Raw genomic sequence first — 25,876 nt, 5'->3', positions numbered from 1 at the left:
TATGTGTGTGTGTGTGTGTGTGTGTGTGTGTGTGTGTGTGTGTGTGTGTGTGTGGTCGGTGACTGGAGGAGGGTGGTGGCTTCACTTTTCATGGAGACCTCCGCCACTTCGTCGTGGCCAGCAACAAGGTTGACGTCGCTGCAGAGGAGAAGCTGTACCAGCTTAGATAAGGGCTCACAAGCCAAAAAGATTGGAAACCACTGGTTTAATTTTTAATGCACTGTATTTAGTAACCACAGCTGTTAAATAAATGTATTGCAGTTAAACTATTTTCTGTACAATATTTTTAAGTAGAGTTATTATATGCATAACATGCAGGTTATGAAACAACAGTCTACATGAAGAAAAAAGTAACACCTGCGCACTTACTCTACGTCAGTTCCATCGACATGTTTCAATGCTAAAAACACTGACTTAATGTACATTGGGTTTAAACACCCTTCTAATGATAAAGACTTCTTTTTGTTTTGCCTCTAACATAGGTGATGTTGACTGATATATTGGCTGATGAATTAAATATGTTGTATCAATTTAGTTATATATCTAATAATTTATAGTATAGCCTTTGTATCACTGTTTTTCCTCTATATACTTTTTTGTTTGTACTTTATTAAATTGTTTACTGTAGTTTTGGTTTAGCTGGGTAACCACACCTGTGGGTGTGTGTTTCAGTAGCTCTAAATAATACATCTCGAATTATTTTAAGTCCCTATAGGGTTAAACATTTCCAACAGTAGCAAATCCTTTCTTGGCTATGAGCTCCTGTAGTTGTTACTTTAGCATTCCTTTCACTCCCTTGTCTGGACAATTAAGAGTTTATTTGCTGCACACCTTTTTTTGGGGGCATAACCATTGGGCCTGGGGAGAATATAAAGTCCTCCTAAGTAAAAAAGAAAAGTCTAAGCAAAGTCACCAGTCATCTGTGTTAAGATGAGTTCTAAGTCTTTTTTCATTTTGTCAAGTTAAGTCTCAAGTATGACAACATAGTAGGGCTATTAAGTATAAGTGTAGTATAATGTAAGTATAGGTGCAATGTACTTTTAAGTATATGCAAAGTATAATTTGAGTGTATGAATAGTGCAATTCAAGTATAATGTAAGTGTATGAGTAGTGTACTGTAAGTATAGGCAAAGTATAATTTGAGTATGTATTAAGTATAAAAATAGTGCAATAGGGCGCCTGACCAAGGCAGCCCCCTCACTCTCACATCTCCCCACTTTGTGCATGTATAGGTCCTGTTTGTGCATGTGCGTGTCTTTTGGACCTGTGTGTCAATGACTAATAAAATTGAATTTCCCCTCAGGGGGATTAATAAAATATATAAAATTAAAAATTAAAACAATTAGGAATAGTGCAATTGAAGTATAATGTAGGTGTAGGAGTAGTGTACTTTAAGTTTACACAAAGAATAATTTGAGTAAATGAATGGTATACTTTTAAGTATACGAATAGTATACCGCAGCCACAGAGCAGACGAGAGAGACGGCTGGTCACTCTCTAGTCATGACCTTGTCCTGCTGTTGGCTGGTGGCTAAACACACTACCCAAAGGTTGGAACCCAAGAACGTCCAGAACAAACAAAAATAAGAAGAAAATAAGGAAACACAGGCAGAGGGCAGATTCTCTGCAGATACAGACACCACCATACACTGCTCATGGGTCATATGTAATGACTGAGAGGCATTACTTCGAATCTATTTATTGTTTTGTTTTTTTAAATCCTGCATAGTCTACCTTTAAGTAAATGATTTTTATACTTCTTCCATCACTGGATAAAGCACTTAAAAAGGCACGTTACATCACATTTTCTTCCAAGCATCATTGTAATGATAATATACCTGCTTGCAACACACAAGCAGTGTGAGCACCAATCCACTGTTTTTCTTTACATAGGTTTACCTGCCAGTGAAAAAACTGAAACACAGCAACAAAATGTATACATTTTCTGAAACAAAAAAACAAGCAAAACAAAACAAAAAAAAAACACATTCCTGCATTTTGAGTCATCCACGTGCCTCCACAATACCTCACAATCAAATATATGTTCAATATTAAAACAAATCAACTTGTAAACATTTCTTTGCTTTGGATTAATTTTATTTGGTAAGAAAAGAGTTCAAAGGTAGCAGATTATTCTTCGTTCCTGGACGCTGCATGTAACAACAAGTACAAGTTTCTCTGAGCCTGCTGTGCAGTCAGTGAGCGGGAAGCTCAGAGATGGTCAGCCTGCATCATCAGTGTTTTGCAGTCTGCTCTGTGTGCTCCCCCATCAGCGTCCGTCCTCCTTCAGTGTGGCCTCAGTGAACTCCTGCTTCACCCTCTGCAGCAGCTCTGGACGCAGCAGCACATCCAGGGCCGTCATGGCCAGAGCCTTGGCAGTCCTCAGGGTGTAGAACTGAGCTTTGTCATCACCTGAAACAGAGTCACAAACATGCTGTCAGTCGTATATTCTAGCATAAGTCAACAACAAACTAGCAAGAGGCAGTCTTTGAGCATTGGTCACATACCAGCAGCAACAGTGTATTCCTCTGTGTGGTTCAAAGCATTAGAGCCAATGTAAAAGCTTGGATGGATGCCTGGAACTACATATGACACATTGCCAAAGTCTGTGGAGCCTGTAGATAACAGAGAGGAGAGAAGGCAGAGGGGGTCAACAGGGACATCAGTAACTATGTTTACATGCACGCTAATATTCCACTATTATTCCAAATTTGATAGAGGTCATGTCAACAGCAGATTCCGTTTGGATATTCCAAATAAGGCCTTATTTTGACTAGCATTTTTGTAGGATATGCCGAAATTACTTGAGTTTTAGGAGCATTTTTTGGACATATATACTACGCATTCAGAATATGCGTCTTGATTGGGGTTTTTTAGCGCAGTTTGTGACACACAGCCTCTTGTCTCTTAATGGTCAACTCCAATGAGAGCTCGCAGGAATATGTGAAATGACTCTTAACACCGCATTACATATTTGTGTTGGTGGCACAGTTGGGTTTAGGCACCAAAACTACTTGATTATATGTAGAAAAACATCCTGTTTTCAGTTGAAATAACTACCCTTATTTATATACAGAAAGTAAGTACACTGTAAAGTGCATAACAACATTATGTAACATGACGTCACTACATAAAGGAGGTAAGTAGATAAAGTTAAAAAAGGTCAACACTGATTTACGGTTTCACACGGGACACACACAGCAACCTCCTGGGTGAAAGTCTGGTGTTTGTTGAACAGATTTTCTCACTCTTTACACTACCTCTGTTATGGTAATATTAACCACCACCCATTGCATGAGGACTTTGAACCAGGGAGTTTGTGTGTCCACCACCACCACCACCACAGAGGATCCAATTTGTCTCTCCACTAGCATTGTTTCTGTGGCAAGTAATTTTAACACATTACATACCCCCACCACATAATGTGCTGCTAAGAAGGTTGTGGTCGTGTCACGGAATATCTGTGAGACCAGATTGATTGGCTCTGTCCACTGGAAACAAACCAACTCACCAACAGTTTGTAAGGCTGGTGTAGAGATACATGGTCAAAACAAAAGCCCACATTTCTGGTCACAAGGTGAAACACACTTTCTTTTAAACAATATGAAAGACTTAGACATCAACAGGTTTTTGGATATGTGCAAGTATCGAAACACCAACCTTTATGAGAGGGTGGTTGAATTGAATTCGTGTAAACAGCTGACAGGGTTCCCACTCTTTTCTAGAAATTATTTTCCAGGACTTTTCCAGGATGTTTTCAGCTGCTACAGTATGAGTCAAGTTATCGCACCGTACACTAATACATCCCTTGCCCCCCCCATGCTTTGGAGGAGTGTTCTTTTCTACAGTTGTACCTTACATTTTGTACATTTACCCAGATTGCTATGTTTATTCCTCTCCCGCCCCCATAATAATTTCAAATCTGGACTGTCTTCCTGACACTGTCACTCACTCCTGTAATTAGAGGACAACAACACACATTTGAAACCATTTATTACTGCTCATACTGGTCGCTTTATGTATGAAAGATGCTAAACAAAGTAAGACTGGCTTCATACCAGTCATTTAGAAGTGAAGAAGCTTCTTGGATGAGAGGCAAAACATCTTGAAGAAACGCAAGCAAGTACAGTTGCCTAGGATATAGCACTTATGATTACTGCTCATACTGACTGTATACACAGTAAATTACTGTTCATACCTTAGCTTTTTCATATCTTTCATATCCTATGTATTATACATACTGTACACACCACATGGCATTTTACTGCTTCTTTCACACTTTTGGTTAGATGCTAAACTGCATTTTGTTGTTCCAGTACAGTCATTTTAGGTTACTCTAGTCCTCTAAAGAAACAAGATTAAGGGTTGATGACCAATATCTCTAGCTAGCACCACCGTATCATATTAAACCTAAAATATATTTATTTCTAACTCTCAGACATAAACATTGTTTGCTAGCTATCTTTTTAGTCTGGCTTTTGTGTAGTTTATACTTATTCTATTTATTAACTTTTATCTTTATTTGCTCTGCTTTATCTATATTTTATTGTTTATATTTAAATTAATGATATTTTTATAATTAGATTTTATTGATTTACTGTTTAAGTAGCCTAAATTTTATTTTGTCATATTTTATTATTTCGTTTTATCACCATTGTATTGAGTTTTTATCTTTTATTCCTTATCTTGCATTATTTTATCTACTCATTTTTTATTGCTCAGTGTGTATTAGTTACCAGGTACACTTTCACTTTATTTCCTATGTTGTTTTTGTTCTTTAATCAACCTGCCAAGCCCTTTGAATTACATTTGTTTAGTTTAAAAGTTGCAAAATATTGACTGATTGATAGCTGTAATGCTAATTTAGCCATGTTGAATCCCATTCATTTATGCTAACAACATTGGCCACGTTTCCCAGAGCTTCTTAAGAACGCTCTTAAGCCTCCCGTGAAAGAAAAGCGTGTTTCAAGGGGCGAACCGAGCGACAGCGAAAAAAAAAACCAGGTCCGGTGTGAACACACCTTTAAGCGACCAAACGCTCACAGCTCCAGCCGCGGCAGGCACATTAATACTACACTAAGCAAGGAGATATTAAAACAGTTCACGCTGTATATATTTTGATCTATTTTATACTTCAGATTTATATTGTTTAGCATTAATTGGTGACAGAACTGAACGAATTTCATTCTGCAGTTTGAATCTTGAATCTATGTTTTATGAAGTCCCTGTGTACGCTCAAAGCTGTGGCACAAGTTACGCACCGAAATCTGGCGGAAGAAAAATAAGAAGAAGAAGAAAAATAAGTATGAGGAATAACAAGTGTGTTCCTGTATGTGCTGTGCACATCAGGCACACAAATAAAATGAAATATCATGACTATCATTTATCATAATTTGTCCGCACATATCCCACATCTGACAGAAACACATCCACCCTCCAAACCTGCGACATTTCACAGATATCAGGCAACTGACAGGTGCAACTGAGCTCAGCTGGAACCTCATCAAGGGCGCTCCACCGGCTACTCTCTATAAAGGCGTTGCCACATCACACGTGTGAGATACCATGGCTGCTTTGCAGCATATTCTCGCTGCTAACCAACTCCATGTGCGAAGCCACACCGTATATGTAAATGCATTTGTGCATCAGCACTTCGGCCCACTTGACGTGCTGTCAGACCGGGCTGTCCAAATGAAGTACCGGCTGAGATACAATGCCTCATCAACTAGTGTCTCCACACATCCGGTGCAATTTCGCCCTCAGCCCGGAGGTGCAGTTCCTGGCTGCGCTGCGTTTTTACGCAGTGGGGAGCTTCCTGGAGGTGGTGGGAGACAGCACCGGCCTCAGCAAAGCTAAGACTACTTCTTATTTAGATGTAGTCTTGTTTTCATCATGAAAATAGGTCATTAACAAATATTTATCGTCTTAGTTTTTCATTAGAATTATTAGAACACACATACACACGAGCAGCAGGGAATTAGTGCGTTAGGTAGCAGCGCTGTGTGTGACTTATGCACTGATTAAGTGGTGGGTGATCGATGTGCCTGACATCAATTGATTTAGTTTCAGCACCGCGGTAGTGGACAGCTCCTGTTAAGAGCGTCTTAAAGAGTGATCGTGAGAGCGATCCTAAGAAGGGCATTAAGAACACATCTGGCAAACACTCGTATCTTGTCGCTCTCATGGTTGCTGTGGCTCTACTGAAGTCAGAGATGTTTCATCTCACAGTGCACAGAAAAGAATATTAAACGGCTCGCCCACTACAGCTCTCTGCTGCTCCTCTGTCTGTCACTCAACAGAGGAGACAGACAGAGGAGAGAAAAACATTACACTCGATAAACAGCAATACAGCAATAATCCTGAACTGAAAGTCGCTAGTTTTTGGCGCTTCTTTGGAAAAAAAACTCTGGTTAGTGGGACTGCTCTGAGGGAACATGCAAATTTGATTGGCTGGTAGTCACCTGCAGCTCAAATTTGACAGCTGAGAACAGACATGTATGGGCAAAATTTTTAACCCGTTTGCGCTCACTCATAAGGTAGAGAGAAGCAGAGGGAGGAGAAATAATTTTCCAGGACAACTCAAGCTTTTCCAGCACAGTTTACTTTTTTCCCCCTCATTTTCCATATGTTTTTCCATGACTGGAAAATTGGTCAATTATTTTCCAGGTTTTCCAGGACGCGTGGGAACCCTGCTGAGTAGGGAATATTGTGTTTTTCATAAAAAAAGGCAAAACCTGGAATATTTTGTGCATCTAAACGTAGTGAGTGATCCATCCCTGTATTTAAAGCAATAGTTAAACATTTTGAGAAATATACACTTTATTTAAAAAAATTTGTAAGTAGAAAGAACCCACAACTACCAACTGGGACACTGCTCACTCCTGCACATTTCAGTCTCCTCTGCACACCTTCCCTCTCTGAGCACTGATGTGTCTGTTACAGAGCTGTTCTGGGACACAGAGGATGTACACCTACCAGCTATATTCTTAAGATCATCTTCATCCACAGTGAAGTCCGCTCCCAGAGCTTTGCCGTTTCTCTCATACAGATCCTCCAGTGTAGCATTACGCAGTATGTTGTCATATGTATTTCTTGCAAACTCTACTTCAGCCTGAAAGAGAGATAAAGCTCCATGACTTTCAGTAGGACTGATCTATAAATCCTTTCAATGAAATGTTGTTTTCAACATTATTATCAGTCATTAGCTTAGCTGCAGTTTGAAGTTTAAGGCAGGTTTAAACATTTATTATTAGAACACAGTTTAGGAATGCGGTTCTGGAAAATCATCATATTGTGGGTTTGTTTGTTTGTTTACCTCACAGCCAGTGGCCACAGCAGCTGATCTAAAACACATCTCAGCTTTTGCCTTCAGGACAGAAAGCTCAGCACGTGAGGGGGTTCTCAGGTAGTACTCCAGCTCAGTGTAGGCAGGGATGATGTTTGGTTTCTCTCCACCATGCTTTATGATACCTGCACAACACAACATGATTTAATCAGAGCTAACTAAACTCCTCACAACACATGAGTGTAGAGGTTCATCAGTTGTTTACCATGAACTCTCCAGTCTGGCTTCATCTGCTGTCTGAGCACAGACAGGTTGTTGTAGCACAGCACCGCTGCATCCAACGCATTGATTCCCTCCCAGGGGTAGGCTGAGGCATGAGACGCCTTACCTCGATACTTCACAGTTACTCTGGAAAACACAAGACAAAACACACTTCAGTCTCTCTGCTTCTTTACAGAGTGCAGTTCAAGTTCCTGAGGAGTTTTGGACCTATAGTAGCCCTGGAGCTGTTTTTCTATAAGTGGGTCCTGGTTTGTCTTGTGCAATTATGCTCACCAACGCACATGCATACATGCTAAATCACATAAATGCATAAATGTGCGAAAAGAATGTGCTCATTGAAGGTGCTCATGTTTTTGGTGAACGGTAAACTGAATATATCCCTTTGCAACTAATGATTGTGAGCATCGTTCACTCTCACAACTGTTAACAACACTCATGCACTTTATTTTACGGCACCCAGCATACCAGTAGTCTCCCTGTCTATGTGTGTCCTCCTACCTAAATTTGAATCAAACTTTTTCCATAATCCAGCCATTGGAGGGGGTGCTATGCATCTTAACAGGAAGGAAACTCTATTCGACTGGGGAACAGGCTTTAACACAACACCTGCATGGCTAGTTCAACTGGCAATTCAGGCAATGCAGCTACAGGTACTGTTGAAGCCAGTTGATATGAGTATTTGAAGGATTTTTAAGAATAAATTGGTACAAAAAAAACAAACAAAAAAAACTATTTTTTTGAACAATACTACAACAAAACAGAACAAAACCCAAAAACAAACAAACAAAAAAAACACCAACTACAAACTGGATGAATGGGCCACATAATGAGATATACATATACAGACCCTTTCCAAAAAATTAGAATATCATGGAAAAGTTGTTTCATTTCCATAATTCCATTCAAAAAGTTAAACTTTCATAGATTATAGATTCAGGGCCCACAATTTAAACGATTTCAAGTATTTATTTGTTTATTTTTACATAATTTGGGCTTCCAGCTCATAAAACCCACGAAAACAGGAATTCAAAAAATTAGAATACTGTGAAGAAATCAGCCCAAATTTTGCAGGGCATGAATGTTTTAAACTGAGTGTCACACACTAATCATCTACTAAACTCAGAGCACCTGCACAGGTTTCCCCAGGTGTCATTAAATTGCTTCAGTTTGGTTCAATTGTCTCAGTTCGGTTCAATATGGGGAAGTCTGCAGACTTGACAACTGGCCAGAAGACCATCATTGATACCTTCCATAGGATGGGTAAGCCACAAAAGTTCATAGCTAAGGAGGCTGGCTGTTCACAGAGTGCTGTGTCCAAGCATATCAACGGAAAGTCTAGTGGAAGGGCAAAATGTGGCAGGAGAAGATGCACCAGCAAAAGAGATGACCGTGGGCTTCAGCGGATTATCAAACAGAGAAGATTCAAGAATCTGGCAGAGATCCAGAAAGAGTGGAATGAGGCGGGAGTCACAGCTTCAAAAACCACCACATTCAGACGCATCCAGGAGATGGGCTACAACTGTCGGGTTCCTTGGGTCAAGCCACTTCTGAGCCTGAGCCAACGTAGGAAGCGTCTCAACTGAGCCAAGGAGAAGAAGGACTGGACTGTTGGCCAGTGGTCCAAGGTCCTCTTTTCCGATGAAAGTAAAGTGTGCCTTTCATTTGGGAATCAAGGTCCAAGGGTTTGGAGGAAGACGGGTGAGGAACAGAACCCAAGCTGCTTGAGGTCCAGTGTGAAATATCCACAGTCAGTCATGATTTGGGGTGCAATGTCCAGTGCAGGTGTCGGTAAACTCTGCTTTCTTAAATCCAAGGTCACCGCAACAGTCTACCAGAATGTTTTAGAGGACTTCATGATTCCTTCTGCTGAGGATCTGTATGGAGATGCAGATTTCATCTTCCAGCAGGACCTGGCCCCTGCCCATACCGCCAGAAGCACCAAAACCTGGTTTGATGCCCATGCCATCACAGTGCTTAACTGGCCAGCCAACTTGCCGGACCTAAACCCCATTGAGAATCTATGGGGTATTATCAAGAGGAAAATGAGGGACACCAGACCCAAAAACAAAGAAGGGCTGACAGCAAGCATCAAGGAAGTCTGGGCTTCCATAACTCCCAGGCAATGCCACAGGCTGATTGCCTCAATGCCACGGTGCATCGAGGCAGTGATTAAGGCAAAGGGATTCCCAACCAAGTATTGAAGATTGACATATCGTTTTGAAAGTACCATATTTTGATTGATTTGATGTGATCCTAATTTCTTTCTTTTTTTTCTGCAAAAACTGAGAAGTAAATGGTGATTTCTTCACAGTATTCTAATTTTTTGAATTCCTGTTTTCGTGGGTTTTATGAGCTGGAAGCCCAAATTATGTAAAAATAAACAAATAAATACTTGAAATCGTTTAAACTGTGGGCCCTGAATCTATAATCTATGAAAGTTTAACTTTTTGAATGGAATTATGGAAATGAAACAACTTTTCCATGATATTCTAATTTTTTGGAAAGGGTCTGTACATATAGTACAAGTGCACTCATGTTAAATGTGCAGACAAATATGAACAAAGGCTTTCGGCCATTCTTGATAAATAAGGCATAATTGTTTTAGCTTTGCCTCTCCCTTGTTTTTCCTGTTTCCCCTCCCTAGTGTTTCATGCATAGGCTCGTTCGAGATGAGCCAGACCTGTGCAGAATCGATCACCCATGATTGGCGAACAATGCATGCCGGTTAGTTTTGTGTCAAACGTCATCCTGACTTGCTCTGACATATTACAAAAGTGGATGGTGATAACTTCGCAAGAGTGAGGCGGCCGCAGTTTTTAGAGCCAGGCGCTGCAGTTGCTCTCCACCGACTGCACCGCCTGGCTCTCACCTGATCTAACAGCTGATTGGTTTAGATGTTGACTCAACAATATGATGTTTTAGATAAACTTCATTTTTGTTGAATTTCAGATATTTAAATTTTATTGGTCTGATTTGAAGGTTTATTCTGTGAACAGAAAACATGTTGTGTGACTGATGGTGAAGTTTAGTCATCACAGACTGAATACATTCATTATAAATTATATGTAGTCTACTGTATATTTACATTGGTCTGTTTCAGTTATTGAAGTATTTAACAACACAGAGACTTGTGGTCAGTGGGATGTGAGGATTCCTAAAATAACATCTGTACAGATGTGAAGCCCTGACTGTATCTGACTGATCTTAAATGAAAACGGTTGTCTTGTATTTTTTTCCTCTGAAAATATTAACCTTATAGTCAGACACTAATTATTTAGCCTGTATAGTTGAGGGGATAGGTCTGCTCTGCAGCAGCAAACTGATATGATGCTGATTTACATGAGAATTCATGTCAAATGGAGGTTAAACCATGAATTTAAATCACAGATCACCTGTAAAGCATTTTAATATATTAATCTGTCATAATTAAAACAATTGGAGACTGAGAACAAACTGACATATGGGTCTGACAATATTTGAATAAACTGACATTGTATCAGACATGATGTAAGTGTTTCTGTGACTTCCTGTACGGACTGAAGGCTGCAGAAAACTGTCTGAAAACTGTCCAACCTGACAGCAGCTTTTTGTCACCACCTCCTGCTGTAGCCACCTGCTCTCGTCTACTTTCCAGCCGAGGCGCAGTTCATCTTGAACGAGCCTATTGTTTTCAGTCTGACTCTGTGTGTTTGCTAGACGTGGCCTTCTGGTTCCCTCCTCCTGCCAATCCTCCTGAGTGCCAGCAGCTGCTGAACCTGCAGCATAAAACCCCGGCTCAGACATTCAGACTCTGCCGGGTCGTTCAGTCACCTCTGCGGTACAGATGTCAACACCACCTTCTAAGTTTTTTGACACTTTGTCTATTTGAAATTTTTGGACCTCAGTTCATACTTTATGTGTCTCCGGTTCACCACGCCAGTCTCTATAATAACCAGCCAGTGTAGGCTCGTTCATCACTGCTGCGTCCTGATTTTGACTGCCCTGTCTTCTGCCCCTCAGCCTGCTCTGCTTCGCCATTCCCTGCCCACCTAAGCCATCGTTTCACTTCAGCCTTCAGCCCCACCTTCAAACTAAAATAAACTACCTTTAACCATTTCCCAGTTCCCTGGTTGTGTTTGCATTTGAGTCCTAATTTGAACTGCCACAACACAATGTGCCAGTATAAGGATGGGGAAGAGGACACTAGCTGGTAAACATGGATGTAGACAATGCTAGAATTAAAAATGCTTTAAAAAATGCCTTTAAAAATGTTTTATGAGGAGGAAATGCTTACACATAATATATTTTAGCCAGAAACAATTAATGTAAACTCTTGTTTGTTTGCAAGAAAACTCCACAGGGTGCCTTTCAGTGACTGAAAGAAAAGACAAGTGTTTGTTTTTCAAACTGCTTGTCTATGTAGGTCTGAATAGTGATGGCTGAATGAAGCCTCGTGAAGCTTCATAGAGCGTCATGAAACATTTTCTTTATTTTCTGAGCCCACTAGATGGCGCTCTTGGTTTAAACAGAGAGGCTCAAAGAATAGCAATTCATTGTGCTTTCAACCTTTTGTTGAACAAAATGCGCCATCTAGTGGGCTCAGAAAATAAATAAAATGCTTCATGAGGCTTCATGAGGCTTCATGAGGCCATCACTAGTTCTGAAGTTACAACACTGTAGGATCCACAATGGCTGCTAACAGCATCCATGCAACGCCATAAAGTAGAAAATTTAGTTATGATCAAATTATCAATATTGTACTCTTGGAAATGAGATTGTTGCATTCAGGATCTTTCCACTCCATTCAGGGACTGGGCCACCATCACGGTAGTAGAAGCTATACGCAGGTATACAGGGTATGTCCATCTCATTTTTTGGCCATTTACAGTATACACACATACATGTATCAGCCAAAAAGCCATTGGAAAATAGAGGACAGTATACCTCTTTGGTAACCTACCTATCAACTAGGTAGTACACCCACCCCATTTACTACCACTACACCACTGTGGGCCACCATACTAATGGCATATATAACAAAGAATTTACATAAAGCACAACATACCATATCACATTACCAGGCCTCCAGTAAAGAACACTGCATGCAGCATACACAACAGAAAGCTGAAACATATTCATACAGGAAATGTGTACTTTAATAAAACTTACTCTTGCACAGCCACACGGCGCAGGTATATGGCATTCTTCTGTGATGGGTGAGCCATAAACACCACATCCAGGCCATCAAATGCTCCCTCCCTTATCATGTCAATTTTACCTCCACCATCCTCCTCGGCTGGTGTTCCCAGCACCGTCACCTGTGGAGATACTGTGAGTTCAGCAAGAGACATAGCTGCTGTACAGCAACCTTTGTAGCACAGAAAGTTCACACCACTGCAGAGTGTTCATGTTTGCTGGATGTATATCTTGGGCCTGGTTTAGAACACACCATGTATGTTTTCCAGCAGTCAGCAGTGAATGTGTTGGAATAGTACCAGATGACAACAACATTACTGTCACAAAAAGGTAAACTCTTCACATCAGTGCTCTGACTCAAACAAGTTTCAATGAATAGATATCATTGTCATTAATACTGGGTAAATAGTGTAGGATTCACACTGCAGTTCCTTTTTTTTAACACAGTCTCCCAACACAGCAAAACAGAAGGCTTAAACACAAAGAGACAACAACCCAGGAGTTTTTATGGCCTGTTGGATGTTCCTAACTGTCAGTTACCTGAGCTCAGTCCTGAAAACCAGACGTATGGCAAACCTCCCCCAAAAACAAGCAAGACAAAAGGCTGGCAGAGCCCCGTCAGGGAACATACTAAGTGTCTGCTGATGTCTGTTGATCAGAGACTTCAGACAGTCACTGATCAATGATTTGTAGGAGCAAAGAAATAGTTTATATAGTTCAGATTCTTTATAGTGGGGTTGTATGAGGTACGCTTATCCATAGCCAGTGTATTGCTGACAGTAGATAGTGGTCAGCATGACCCCACTTTGGAGAAGCAGGCGGGAGTACTGCCACAGAGGTAAAGCAATGAACTGCTGTGGACAGGGGCAACAAAATGCATTTTAGCCACCTTAACAAAAAAACCCCCAATGAACTCTGTAGTTTTAGAGGTATCGAGGGAATGTTGGTACTACAAGCGATTCATGCGAAACGCCTTGGCCAGCTTCAGGGCGCTTTGCGGCATGGACTATGGAGCTCAACGGAGCCCCCAGGTTCAGACAGGAGGAGACAGGAAAATGCTAAAAGCCGACCAAGGAGCAAGCCGAAACTTTTGCTGCAGCGCTGATGGTTTCAGTCTTTCTGGTCTGTTTTCTTTTCTATTTTAATTTGGAAATAGGTGAGTATTATCATGGTTTATGACTGTGTTTTTGTGACTTACATACTTGTTCCACATTGGCTATTTGTCAGTTGTGTCTAAACAGAGAGCGAGAGAGGTGAGCGGACACATGCACACACACACACACACACACACATACAAGCAGACAGACAGAGACTTAGCTTTCAGAAAAATTACAGAAAGACTAAAGTACCCAAAAAAGGTACCGCTGGGTACTGGTACTGAATTCCAGGTATCGGTTCAAATGTGAAAGGTCCGAACCCTATTGCTGTCAGATGGCCTCTTTCTTTTGGCACTTCATTTTCTCAGCTGTAGAACTTCCATATTCCTACACATAAGCTGAACTGTGCTGCACACAGTATTACTGCTTGATTATGACAACAACAACAAAATGCCATTCACTGTGGAGACAAGACGATACCTTCGTTACCCATATATAAAAAATATATGTATATACAAAAAAATCTTTTGCAGACGGAGACTAAATGGGCCAAAATAGAGAGTTACATACAAGTATATAAGTTCTACTGCTAGGAAAATGTAGTGCCAAAGGAAAAGGCTGTCTGACGACAAGGTTTTTTTTTTTTTTTTTAGGTGGGGCTTTTTTAAGTGACTAAAACATTTTCCTGCTGCCCCCATCCACAGCAGTACACTGCTGAACTAATGTGTTGGTACTCCTGTCTGCTTCTCTTAACTGGGGGCAACAAACACAAACTATAGATAAGTATTTCATACGACCCCATTTCATAAACAATCTGAACTGTCTCTTTAACACCAAATATTAAAAGTATTAAAATTTTTAGGTTATCTTGATTTTCCCAACTACTTCTGGTGCCCTAAAATGGGGGGACTATGTAGCCTACAACAACTTTAAAATTAAAAACAAAAATTAAAGCTGTCAACTCTTTTAACAGCGACAGCCAGAGTTTTACAACATGGGCTGCACTGTAATTACCCATGATGCTTTGAGTTTTGTCTCAGTTCCCTGTTTTCATTTTGTTTTGGACCTGCCCTGCTTCTTCAGAAAAGACTAATATCTTCAGGTGGATGTTAAATTGACCTGTCCAGACAAATCAAACTACAAGACTTCATTCATAAAAAAAGAAAACTTTTCCAAACTTAACATCAACTTCATAAAAGTATGTACCTACTTCATTATAACATATTGTGCAGTGGTCCTACCTGCACCTGCACAGGAAGCTCACTGTGCGTGTTTTCCAGCACAGCTTTGAGCCCCAGAGCCGCAGCAGCTCCAACCTCAGCTATCAGGTTGTGTCCACACGCGTGTCCAATACCAGGCAGGGCGTCGTACTCACACAGGAAACCCACGTTGACCACGTCGCCCCGTTCGCTGCCTCCACTTCTCCAAGTGGCTCGAAATGCAGTGTGCAGTTTGAAGTGAGCGTCCACCTTCCAGCCTTCTTCCTGACTGAAAAACGCTACCAGTCTGTCATGAGACTTGCTTTCCTCATAAGCCAGCTCCGGACAGCTCCATATGTCCTTACTGAGGCTGTGGAGCTTTGCTTCAGCTTCATCTATACAGCAGCCAGCTCTGTGTTTCAGCTGCAGCAGCAGCTCTGCTCCCTCACTCATCTTGCTCACTTTATGCTTATATTGTTTATTAGTCATTAACTGTGGTACTCATGGTGTAAGTCTCCTTTCGAGGTCAGCTTCCCGTAGTCTTACTGTGGAAGTTCCTCAAACTCTGCGTGTCTGCATCTATTTTCATGGGAATCCCAACCAATCCTACCTGCCTCCCTCTTCCTGAGTGGGCGGAACCCAGAATCTATGGGCTCATCCCAATACCTAAACCCACGCCCACTGGTAAATCTAAAAGTCAAGGATCCTTCTGTGACAGGACGAGTCCTTCCAAAATAGGATCCTGCAGAGACAAGGCAAGAGTCCTTCCTAGGAACAGTGAACACACTTTCTAATGTTGTACAGTTTGAACAAATGTAAGCAGTATTTTCAGAGTCATGTGACTTTTAGGGAAAATATATTTCTGGATTACATTTTAAAAAACAAACAAACAAACAAACAAACAGGTAGGCTAAATGAAACCTTTGCTGCACTTAGCGCTCTGTCACTGTTTTAATGATGAATTTAAAAACTTTAATGTTTTATCTTAATCACAGTATTTTAAAATGTCATTGTTTGGCAGTGGATGCAATGGAAAGCGTAAATGATGAGGTTTTTGTCAATATTTTTTTATGCTTGTATGATAAAACCTGCAGCACGGTGGTGTAGTAGTTAGCACTGTCATCTCACAGCAAGAGGGTTCCTGGTTCAATCCCAGGAGGGAGCCCTTCTGTGCAGAGTTTGCATGTTCTCCCTGTGGGTTTTCTCTGGGTGCTCCGGCTTCCTCCCACAGTCCAAAGACATGCAGGTTGGGGACAGGTTAACTGGTGACTCTAAATTGGCCATAGGTTGCAATAGTCTGGTGACCTGTCCAGGGTGTACCCTGCCTCTTGCCCAGTGTCAGTCGGGATAGGCTCCAGCCCCTCTGCGATCCTCAAGAGGATAGGCATTTACGAAATTGGATGGATGGATGATAAAACCTCCTGGAGATATTAATCCATATACGGCAAGTGACATACCTATCTAAATAGTCAATGAATCCGAGCTCCAGATTAAAAAGCCCGGCCTTCACTTCCAGCAAATCGTGTACATATAATTGTTGGTGCTTGATACCTTCTGGGGATAGCACACATGCATCCTTGAAAATTCTCTGAATGGAGGACTCTGCCCCCAGGCGGGATTTGATGATTTGATGCTGTAGCATCCTTGAAATTCAGCCATTTAAGGATCCTTCCTTCACTTGCATCTCTTATCTCTATAAGACACAGGGGAGAGATGCGAGAATGAGATTCGAGGAGAGAGGAATCCTCACTTGGGAAATGGGATATCCTTATCAGTCGTGCGTCACTCTTAAACAACGTCTCTCAGTTGTGACATATGCACAGCTGCAATGCCTGTCACTGCGCTGAATTGCAAAAGAAATCCTACATAGGTTCTCTACATTGCGGCCCTACGCCAAACTGTGATTCAACTGCCTTCTGGCCAGGAACTTAAGGAGGTCAGCCATGGCTTCAAGCGGCTGGCAAACAGTCCTGTCTTCTCTAAGTGTGTGGGTGCAATAAATGGATGCGGGGGGAAATTCCTGTGTGTCTTTGTGGGATATCCTGTGCTCCGTGCTTGATACAAGAGTCCTGAGAAGCTGCAATATTTACAAGGAGGCTCTGTATCCTCCTCAAGGCTACTTCATTGTGGCGGATGGTGGCTACCATTGTATCAAGCAACCTTCAACCATCATCACTCTGTATGGAGAGCCACTACAGGGGAGGCTCCAAGGCTCGCACCATCATCGAACAAGCCTTTGGCATGATGAAGATGCGCTGAAGGTGCCTGCTCTTCAAGGCTCTGGAGGTGAGCCACACTTTTGCACCCACTGTCATCACCACTTGTGCAAGATCTGCTTGACAGAGGGGGACATCCTGGAACCCTGGAACCAAGATGGTGATGACATCATTGTATCCTACATAAAGGAACTTTTCTTGGGGCAGGTGGAAGTGGCTCTGAGTCCCTCTCGTCTGCTTCATCGGATGATGCCTCTTGCTCAGCCCCAGTCGTCTTGCCCTTCTCCATCTCTGGCTCCATTATGCCTTGGTCACCCTCATCTGGACACTCATCTCTCTTGCCGACTTGCTCCACTCCTCTTCCAGCTGCTTGTGGTTGGAATACCTCTGATTCAACTCTCAGCTGGCCTCTGACCTGGTCTGAAGGCTTTGCGGGTTGTGTGGTCATGGATCTCCAGTCACTTTCATCCTCAGAACTGCCGTCAGAGTCTCTGTCTTTCTGCTCTACCTGCTTTCTACTTCTCCTGTTAGCGTGTGGTTTCTTCTTTTTTGTTGTCTTTCTTTCTTGCTCTTCTTCTTCCACAAGCAGGAAGTCACAGGGCAGTAAAAGGTTCCTGTGCAAGACTCTAGTCTTTCCTGGGCCTCTCTCAGGTCGCACAACATAGACCTCCTCAGGTCTCCCACAGCGGTCTTGTGGTCTTTGAGTGCTTGTACTGGTGCTATCTCAGCAGGATCCATGCAGTAGCCATCCTTGGATACAATCCTTCCCAGAAACTTCACCTTGTCTTCACACTTTTTAGTTGTTAGGTTTATTCCATGTGCCTGACAGCGATGCAATACCTCTCTCATATTACGGAAATGGTCCTCAAAAGACTTGTTGTGGACCGGATTGTCATCCAAATACGGCTGTGATGTTTCATCTCTCAGACCTGCGAAACATTCCTCCATACTTCGCTGAAACTCTGCAGGAGCCAAGGACAGGCTGAAGGGGATCCGTACCCACTCATACAAACCCCATGGTGTTATAAAGGCTGTAAGTGGTCTGCTACTTTCCTCCAGGAAACCCTGATGGTACACCTTGCCCTGGTCCAGTACCAAGAACCATGCACTCCCACTGAGGCTGTTCAGTATGTCTTGCACTTGGGGGAAAGGGTGACGGTCTGGAATGGATTTAGACACAGAAATGACATGCCAATGTGTAAACAATATAAGTCATCACGTTATAAAGTGAAACGTTTCACCGTATAACACAGTAAATAGTATATCGTTATGTTATTATATGAAGCGTCTGTCGCTCAAAATAATATAACTTTAGTTTATGAAGAGATAAGACGGAGCCCTCTCCTCTCCTCTTATACGCTTTACTCACATGTGTGTGAATTGACCTGGATATGAAGCGTCCATAGCACCAAATAATATAGGCTAACGTAGTTTCTAAAGAACTAAGACGAAAAAAATAAAAATAAATCAGCAGCAGCGGTCATATTTAAGCAGTGGAGCACCACTGCTGCTAGTTGCATATAGGGGAAACACTTGCTCAATGGATTTGTTGTTTTGGAATACACAGTATTCTTCCAAATTAGTGTTAGTGTCTTTTAATATTGAGAATTTCGCTTCAACAAGCTCTCTCTTTTTTGACCATACACCTGTTTGCATCCCTGAGAATAATGCCCAACAACATTGCTCAAAAAGTTGCTCTGTGTATCATCAGTATAACAGTTGTGTTGGTGAGTCAAAATGAATGAGGGCTGCGCAATATTAGACAAAACTGACAATGCGACGACGATTTTGTATACTGCGACATGAAAGGCTGTATTTGCATGAAATATACATTTTACAATCAAACTGTCATGGAAATTGAGAACTTCACAACCTAAAGTATTAACCAACAAAATAAGTATGGCATATTGCCTTTGACTAATATTATACTGATATGATGAACTTATACTGTGAGTCTCACAATGTGACTATTGCACAAGAACACATTGCGATGGCGATGCTCTAATGATACTGTGCAGCCCTAAACTGAATTGAATTCTATGGTTCATCATAGAAGACTAACCAGTTTTTGGATTGGATTTATGACCCCTGGACCATTTTTGCACTGCATAGGAGTGACCCCCATCAAGTTGTTGCAAGTAACTAAGGAACTTCTACTTTAAGTACTTTTTAAACAAACTACTTTTTAATTTAACTTGAGTAGATTTTTAGAAGGGTAGCTTTACTTGTACTTAAGTAGAATTTCATCAGAGTAAAGGTACTTTTCCTTGAGTAGAATTTTTCAGTATTTTTCCACCTCTGGTTGAGCTGAGGTGTGATTGCGCTAACTGGGAACACCTTTCCAGTGTTCCTGAGCTACTTAAACCTCCCTACCCAGATGCTGCTGGTCCCTCATTAAGCTGGTACTCTGTTATTTTTGTTTTATACTGACAACATGCGCCTCATATTAAATTTGCCACATTTTAAGTGTTAATGGTAAATGCAGTCAATTGAAGCAATAAATTCCTCAGTGCATGCTGTATGGACAGAGAAGCTTAGTTTTTCCAAGTTTTCCTTTTTGCACAGCTGATATTACAATGCCTACATGCAAAAGGATGCATTGTTCCGGAGCTCAAGATGCTCAACTCTCAAATACTTGTTCATGAACAGAGAGGTAGACGAGACCTCAGCAAATAAAAATCTACATAGATGGAGACTGTGATGGGTAAATGGTACTCTGTTCCTTTTTCATCAGTGTGAACTTACACTTATATAGTAGACAACAGTCGATCTGTTCCTTTGTTGAATGTGAGAGATCTTTTTGCTGCAGTGTGAGAGACTGCACTGCCATCTGCTGGCAGTGGATGTGCCCCCTGCAGTGCCTGTTGATCACAGTGAGGAAAAAGCCAAATTCATTCATTCATTCATTCATTCATTCATCTTCTAACCGCTTCATCCTCTTGAGGGTCGCGGGGGGGCTGGAGCCTATCCCAGCTGACATCGGGCGAGAGGCAGGGTACACCCTGGACAGGTCGCCAGACTATCGCAGGGCTGACACATAGAGACAAACAACCATTCACGGTCACATTCACACCTATGGACAATTTAGAGTTACCAATTAACCTAGTCCCCAATCTGCATGTCTTTGGACTGTGGGAGGAAGCCGGAGTGCCCGGAGAGAACCCACGCTGACACGGGAGAACATGCAAACTCCACACAGAAGGGCTCCCATGCCCGGGATCGAACTGGCAACCCTCTTGCTGTGAGGCGAGAGTGCTAACCACCACACCACCATGCCGCAAAGCCAAATTAGTGTGCTCAAGTTGTCTGTCCTCTGGAGCATGGAAAACATGGACCTAAAATGACTTAGTTTTCCAGTGAATTAAAATACATTTATCATGAACCCACACCAGGACCTTTGTTTGACTGGTCACAAAGATGCAGAAAGCCCCTCATTGTCATTCCACAGTTGATGGGAAGTGTCTGTCCCCAGACAAACTGGATGAAGGGAGGACACAGACTTCACAGCACAAAAAAGAGACACTTTTGTAGTTCTAAAGTGAAGCCTTTGACATGAAGGAAAACAAGGAAGATGAGAAGAAATAGTGATAAAATAAAGTTGGAAACTGTAGACTTGACAAGACATTTGTGACATCAGTAAGGTTTCCCACCTTCTCACTGGTACCAAGTAATGTCAGTGGTTCAGTCTAATGATGCTTCTACATCTACAGAGATTATTTCTATGACATGTTTGAAACAATTCATTAAATGAAGCAAAGGTCAAAGGTCAGGTGCTGTTACATATTTTATTTATTCTTTATTTATTTACATTTTTCAGGCTTGCCTTTATTCACTCTGACTTTTTTCATGTTTTATAAGTTTTACAACTTTGAATCACGGTGGATTCATTATGCTGTTTTGATTGTAATGTGAACTGCATCATGTATATATCATGCAGGTTTGAGGTTTGTTTCTGGCCTGAGTTTTCGAACCCATCATTGTGTCTTGTATGAGAGTGTTGGATGGCCTTCCTTACACAACAGAAGAATGGAACACTGGCTTATCTTTCTTTATAAGGCCATTTTGCATGACTTACCGGCTTATGTATGCTCATTACTGACTCCAAAGATTGCAGGTTATCGTAATCTGCGCTCTCATGGTCAGATCGCATATGAAATCCCTCGGACTCGCTCTGTTTTTGGCGAAAGAGCATTCAGCGTCTGCGCTCCAAAATCCTGGGCTGAGATTCAGACCCATCTTAGACTTGACCGTTGTATTAGTCTAGAAAATTTTAAAGTTAAAATTAAGGAGCATCTGCCCACCATTTGTACATGTTTTATGGATTAATCATGAGGATTTGATACTGGATATAATCCTTTTTATTTATTTATTTATGTATTTTATTTTTTTATCTGATGTTTATTAGTATGTCACTCTTTGTGTAACTTCTTGTGCTGCCTTCTATGGGGTGCCGTTTGTAAAGTGTCTCACGCTGAAAATAACATCAACATTTTGCCACATTTAGCTTCAAACAATGTTTAAAAAAGTATTGTGATTTTTTTTAACGTCACCTTTTACCACATTTACAGCAATATTTGTTAACTTAGAAATATATTAAATAGTTAAATCTAAATATTAAATGTGGCACCTAGATGTTAAATGTTAAATCTAAATATTAAATCTAAATCTAAATCTAAATGTTAAATCTAAATATTAAATCTAAATCTAAATGCTAAATCTAAATCTAAATATTAAATCTAAATCTAAATCTAAATGTTAAATCTAAATGCTAAATATAAATATAAATATAAATATAAATGTTAAATCTAAATGTTTTGGGTGAAACTAAATATTTAGCTAATATGCAAATTCACACTGCCGGTCACCGGAAGTACCAAAATAAAAGCTCGAGATGGTCAGACTGTTTATAGAATCAAATAACGAATTAAAACCAACTTATCGGGGGAAATGGACACTTGAACATACATTAGCGTGATAATAACTACCTAAAATAACAAGAAACGTGTTTGGAGAAATTTTATTTGATGTGTATTTTGAGCTGTTAGTGTCCCTTCTGAGGGAATCACCTTGTTGTTTACAAATACTTCCGGGTAGAAAACCAGCGGAGTTTAGCAACATATATATATGCACATCTCACGTTTTTCACGTCACTGTATCACCGTTTAGACTAATCTGGTGTTTGTAAAGCCTATAAACACTATGACTGAACAAACATTACTATCACGGTCTGAAATTAATAACATGGTTATCGTAGATTAGCGGGCTAACTGTTAGCTATTAGCCCGTTAGCGTTGTCTGTAATGACTCACTAACTCTAAACGGTCCGTGAAGAAAATATTTTTTCCAGCGGATGTCTTAGTTACAACATGATTGAGCTAACTGGAGTAGTTTAATGTCGTATCCGACAATGGGAGACATTTAACAGATGACGTCCTGACAGCTTTGCTGCTGCTGCAGCCGCTGATGCTTTCTAGACATCGTGATTTCCCAAAACTGAATAAATACCACACATCGCAACACAAAACTGCTTTGCTAGCTCAATCATGTTGTAACTAAGACATCTGCTGGAAAAAAATATTTTTTTCACGGACCGTTTAAGAGTTAATGAGTCATTACAGACACTGCTAACGGGGCTAAGAACTGACGGTTGTTAGCTTAGCTTAGATTGTTAATCCCTCCGAAGGGACACTAACAACTCAAAGTACACGTCAAATAAAATTTCTCCAAACACGTTTCTTGTTATTTTAGGTAGTTATTATCACGCTAATGTATGTTCAAGTGTCCATTTCCCCCGATAAGTTGGTTTTAATTCGTTATTTGATTCTATAAACAGTCTGACCATCTCGAACTTTTATTTTGGTACTTCCGGTGACCGGCAGTGTGAATTTGCATATTAGCTAAATATTTAGTTTCATCCAGAACATTTAGATTTAACATTTAGATTTAGATTTAGATTTAATATTTAGATTTAACATTTATATTTATATTTAGCATTTAGATTTAACATTTAGATTTAGATTTAGATTTAATATTTAGATTTAATATTTAGATTTAACATTTAGATTTAGATTTAGCATTTAGATTTAACATTTAACATTTAGGTGCCACATTTAATATTTAGATTTAACTATTTAATATATTTCTAAGTTAACAAATATTGCTGTAAATGTGGTAAAAGGTGACGTTAAAAAAATCACAATACTTTTTTAAACATTGTTTGAAGCTAAATGTGGCAAAATGTTGATGTTATTTTCAGCGTGAGACACTTTACAAACGGCACCCCATAGCCTTCTTGGCCAGGATCCTCTTGAAAAAGAGATTATTATCTCAATGAGAATTCCCTGGTTAAATAAAGGAAATATATATATATATATATATATATATATATATATATATATGTGTGTATATATATATATATATATATATATATATATATATATATATATATATGTCTCAACCCTTTTTGAACTTTTAGCTTTCATCAAGCTGAAGTTTCTCTTCAGGCAATGTAATATAATATAATATAATATAATATAATATAATATAATATAATATAATATGATATGATATGATATGTTAAGATATGATATAAACACATGCAGATCAGCCATATATTCAGAAATATTCAGATCTCCAATCTGTAGGCTAATATTTGTGAGCAAGAGATGTGAAAACACCACATGCACAGTAGTGATGATGTACCAGGATGCACTGTGAAGCAACGTTTTGTAAATAAAGTTTTGTCAAACTGATGAATATAGACAGCAAGACCTTATTTATACAGTCTATGAGCAAGACTCCAGTGGTAACCGCTGCTGAACAGAGAGCCTTAATTGTCGGGACTTTTTATATGTTTAAACCTCCTAGGAAGCTAAATTATGAGTTACATGTCAGGTAAGTGACGTAGGCTACTTTATTTAAATAACGCAATTACTGACATTAATGACGAAAGGACGATAGGATTCTATGGTTGCTATGAGTTGTATATATAAGCAGGTGGCTCTGCTGTCAGTCACCATTTCACTCCTGAACCCAGAGAGAGAGAGTTTTGAATTTAAGCCAGCTAAAACCAACAACCAAAACAGTCCCAATGGACTACTGACTGACCTCACTTCCACCATTTCTACATGGAGAGGATAATAAAACGAACCGTTTTAAACAACTTTAAAGCTTTTTAGGGTGTTTTGAATTAAATTAGCCTGCGGGAGTGATTAATTAGCTTGTTGTTAGCTAAATTGACGTTAGCTTGAAGCTCTAACTTAGTTCATGAATTCACTTACGTTATGTTGTTAACAAATATCAGTGTGGGCTTAACTTTGAATAATTGAAATGACACTAAAAAGTTAAAAGAAGTTACTTTAAACTGTTTGAAAGTGTTTTGAAGCGTTTATCAAGTCTCCACTCATGGTACTTTGACGGTGGAAAGCTGGAATTCACATCTGAAGTTCAAGGACAAACAAGCTAAAGTTAACATCAAATAAGTTTACTTGGCTCTTTCGTCCTCCAGTTCCATTTAAAGCTGTGTTTATGTTATTATAATGACTTAGAAACAGGACAAGAAATAGTCTTACAAAATCATTATTAATAGTATTTTTTTTTTCTTTAAATTTACATCTCAGTTAATGAACTGACAACAAGGTCAAAGCAATTGTCAGAGTTTACAGAGCAGTTTTAGATAGTTGTTGGTTTGTTATATTTGGATGGAACATTTCCAAAGGGTTAGGGTGGGTGGACCCTCCTAAAGCCCTTTGCTTCTTTTACTCTTGTTACTGTGACTGAGTAATGACAAGTTTAGGATATTGATAAATATTGGTATTTTTGGGATATAGATAAGTGTTAAATTTAGGTTATAGATAAATAATGTTAAGTTTATGTTTTAACTAAGTTATGATAAGTTAAGATATTGATAAGTATTGATAAGTTGAGGATATAGAAAAGTGTTAAGGTCATAAATAAGTAATGGTAAGTTTAAGATATAGATAAGTATTTATAAGGCTTTAAACTCTTCCCCTCTCATCTTCTAAAAAGCAAAACAAACAACAGAAAACTTTTTGTAGATAGTAAAGGTCATGATTTTTCTTTGCTCTCCACTTTTCTTTTTTTTTTTTTTTTTAAAAGCTTCATCAAAATGAATTTAAATAGTGTAAAAGAAGGAAAGGCTTTAGGAGGGTCTCCAGGAAATGTTCCATTCATTTGTTCCATTTTAAAGCTGTGTTTAGGTTATTATAATGACTTAGAAACTAGTGTTGTCACGGTACCAGAATTGGGACCCACAGTACGATACCAGTGAAAGTATCATGGTTCTGAGTAGTATCAGGATACCACAGCAAAAATGAGGCAGATGTGCCTTTTGTCATTTATAAAAAGATAAATCACTTTTCTATAATACATCAATGATATTTCAGTGGAATAAATTACTTAATGACTTATTCATACTTCAAAAACAGCATCAATAAGTGATTAACATAGGGAGGATCGAAATAAAATAAGTAAATAAAATAAAAATCAACCAGCCACCCTCCTCCTCTGATAAGTAAAGAACAGTCCCTTAAGTGCAATGAGTTATGTGGACCGTTACCTGCCACTAAGAGAGAAATATGAACGGCTGGTTTTAGGAGGCTT

At 39.9% G+C, this 25,876-nt stretch overlaps 2 protein-coding genes across 3 annotated transcripts in view; both read right to left on the bottom strand.

The window, feature by feature from the left end:
* Positions 1-25,876, bottom strand: part of LOC125897389 (xaa-Arg dipeptidase-like) — a 649,571-nt gene that overhangs the window by 605,491 nt on the left and 18,204 nt on the right. The gene's annotated exons all lie outside the window — the stretch shown is intronic.
* LOC125897385 (peptidase M20 domain-containing protein 2-like) lies at positions 1,726-15,657 on the bottom strand. Its single transcript, XM_049590695.1, has 7 exons — positions 15,081-15,657; positions 12,716-12,864; positions 7,551-7,693; positions 7,316-7,470; positions 6,976-7,111; positions 2,508-2,615; positions 1,726-2,412 (listed from the first exon to the last, which is right to left on the bottom strand). Exons 1-7 carry the CDS (start codon positions 15,525-15,527, stop codon positions 2,270-2,272), a joined length of 1,281 nt encoding a protein of 426 aa, XP_049446652.1. The 5' UTR covers positions 15,528-15,657; the 3' UTR covers positions 1,726-2,269.

The sequence above is a fragment of the Epinephelus fuscoguttatus genome, linkage group LG11, assembly GCF_011397635.1.
Source record: "Epinephelus fuscoguttatus linkage group LG11, E.fuscoguttatus.final_Chr_v1".
NCBI lineage: Eukaryota > Metazoa > Chordata > Actinopteri > Perciformes > Serranidae > Epinephelus > Epinephelus fuscoguttatus.
The sequence above is the reverse complement of the archived record's forward strand: the minus strand, read 5'-3'. Positions and strand labels throughout refer to the sequence as shown.

Excerpts from the sequence above, each read along its gene's own strand:
- LOC125897385 (XM_049590695.1), bottom strand. The coding sequence starts at position 15,527 with ATGACTAATAAACAATATAAGCATAAAGTGAGCAAGATGAGTGAGGGA. Across the intron at positions 7,471-7,550 it reads GCCAGACTGGAGAGTTCATG|GTATCATAAAGCATGGTGGA; the intron begins GTAAACAACTGA and ends TGTGTTGTGCAG. Across the intron at positions 7,112-7,315 it reads CTGTGGCCACTGGCTGTGAG|GCTGAAGTAGAGTTTGCAAG; the intron begins GTAAACAAACAA and ends TCTCTCTTTCAG.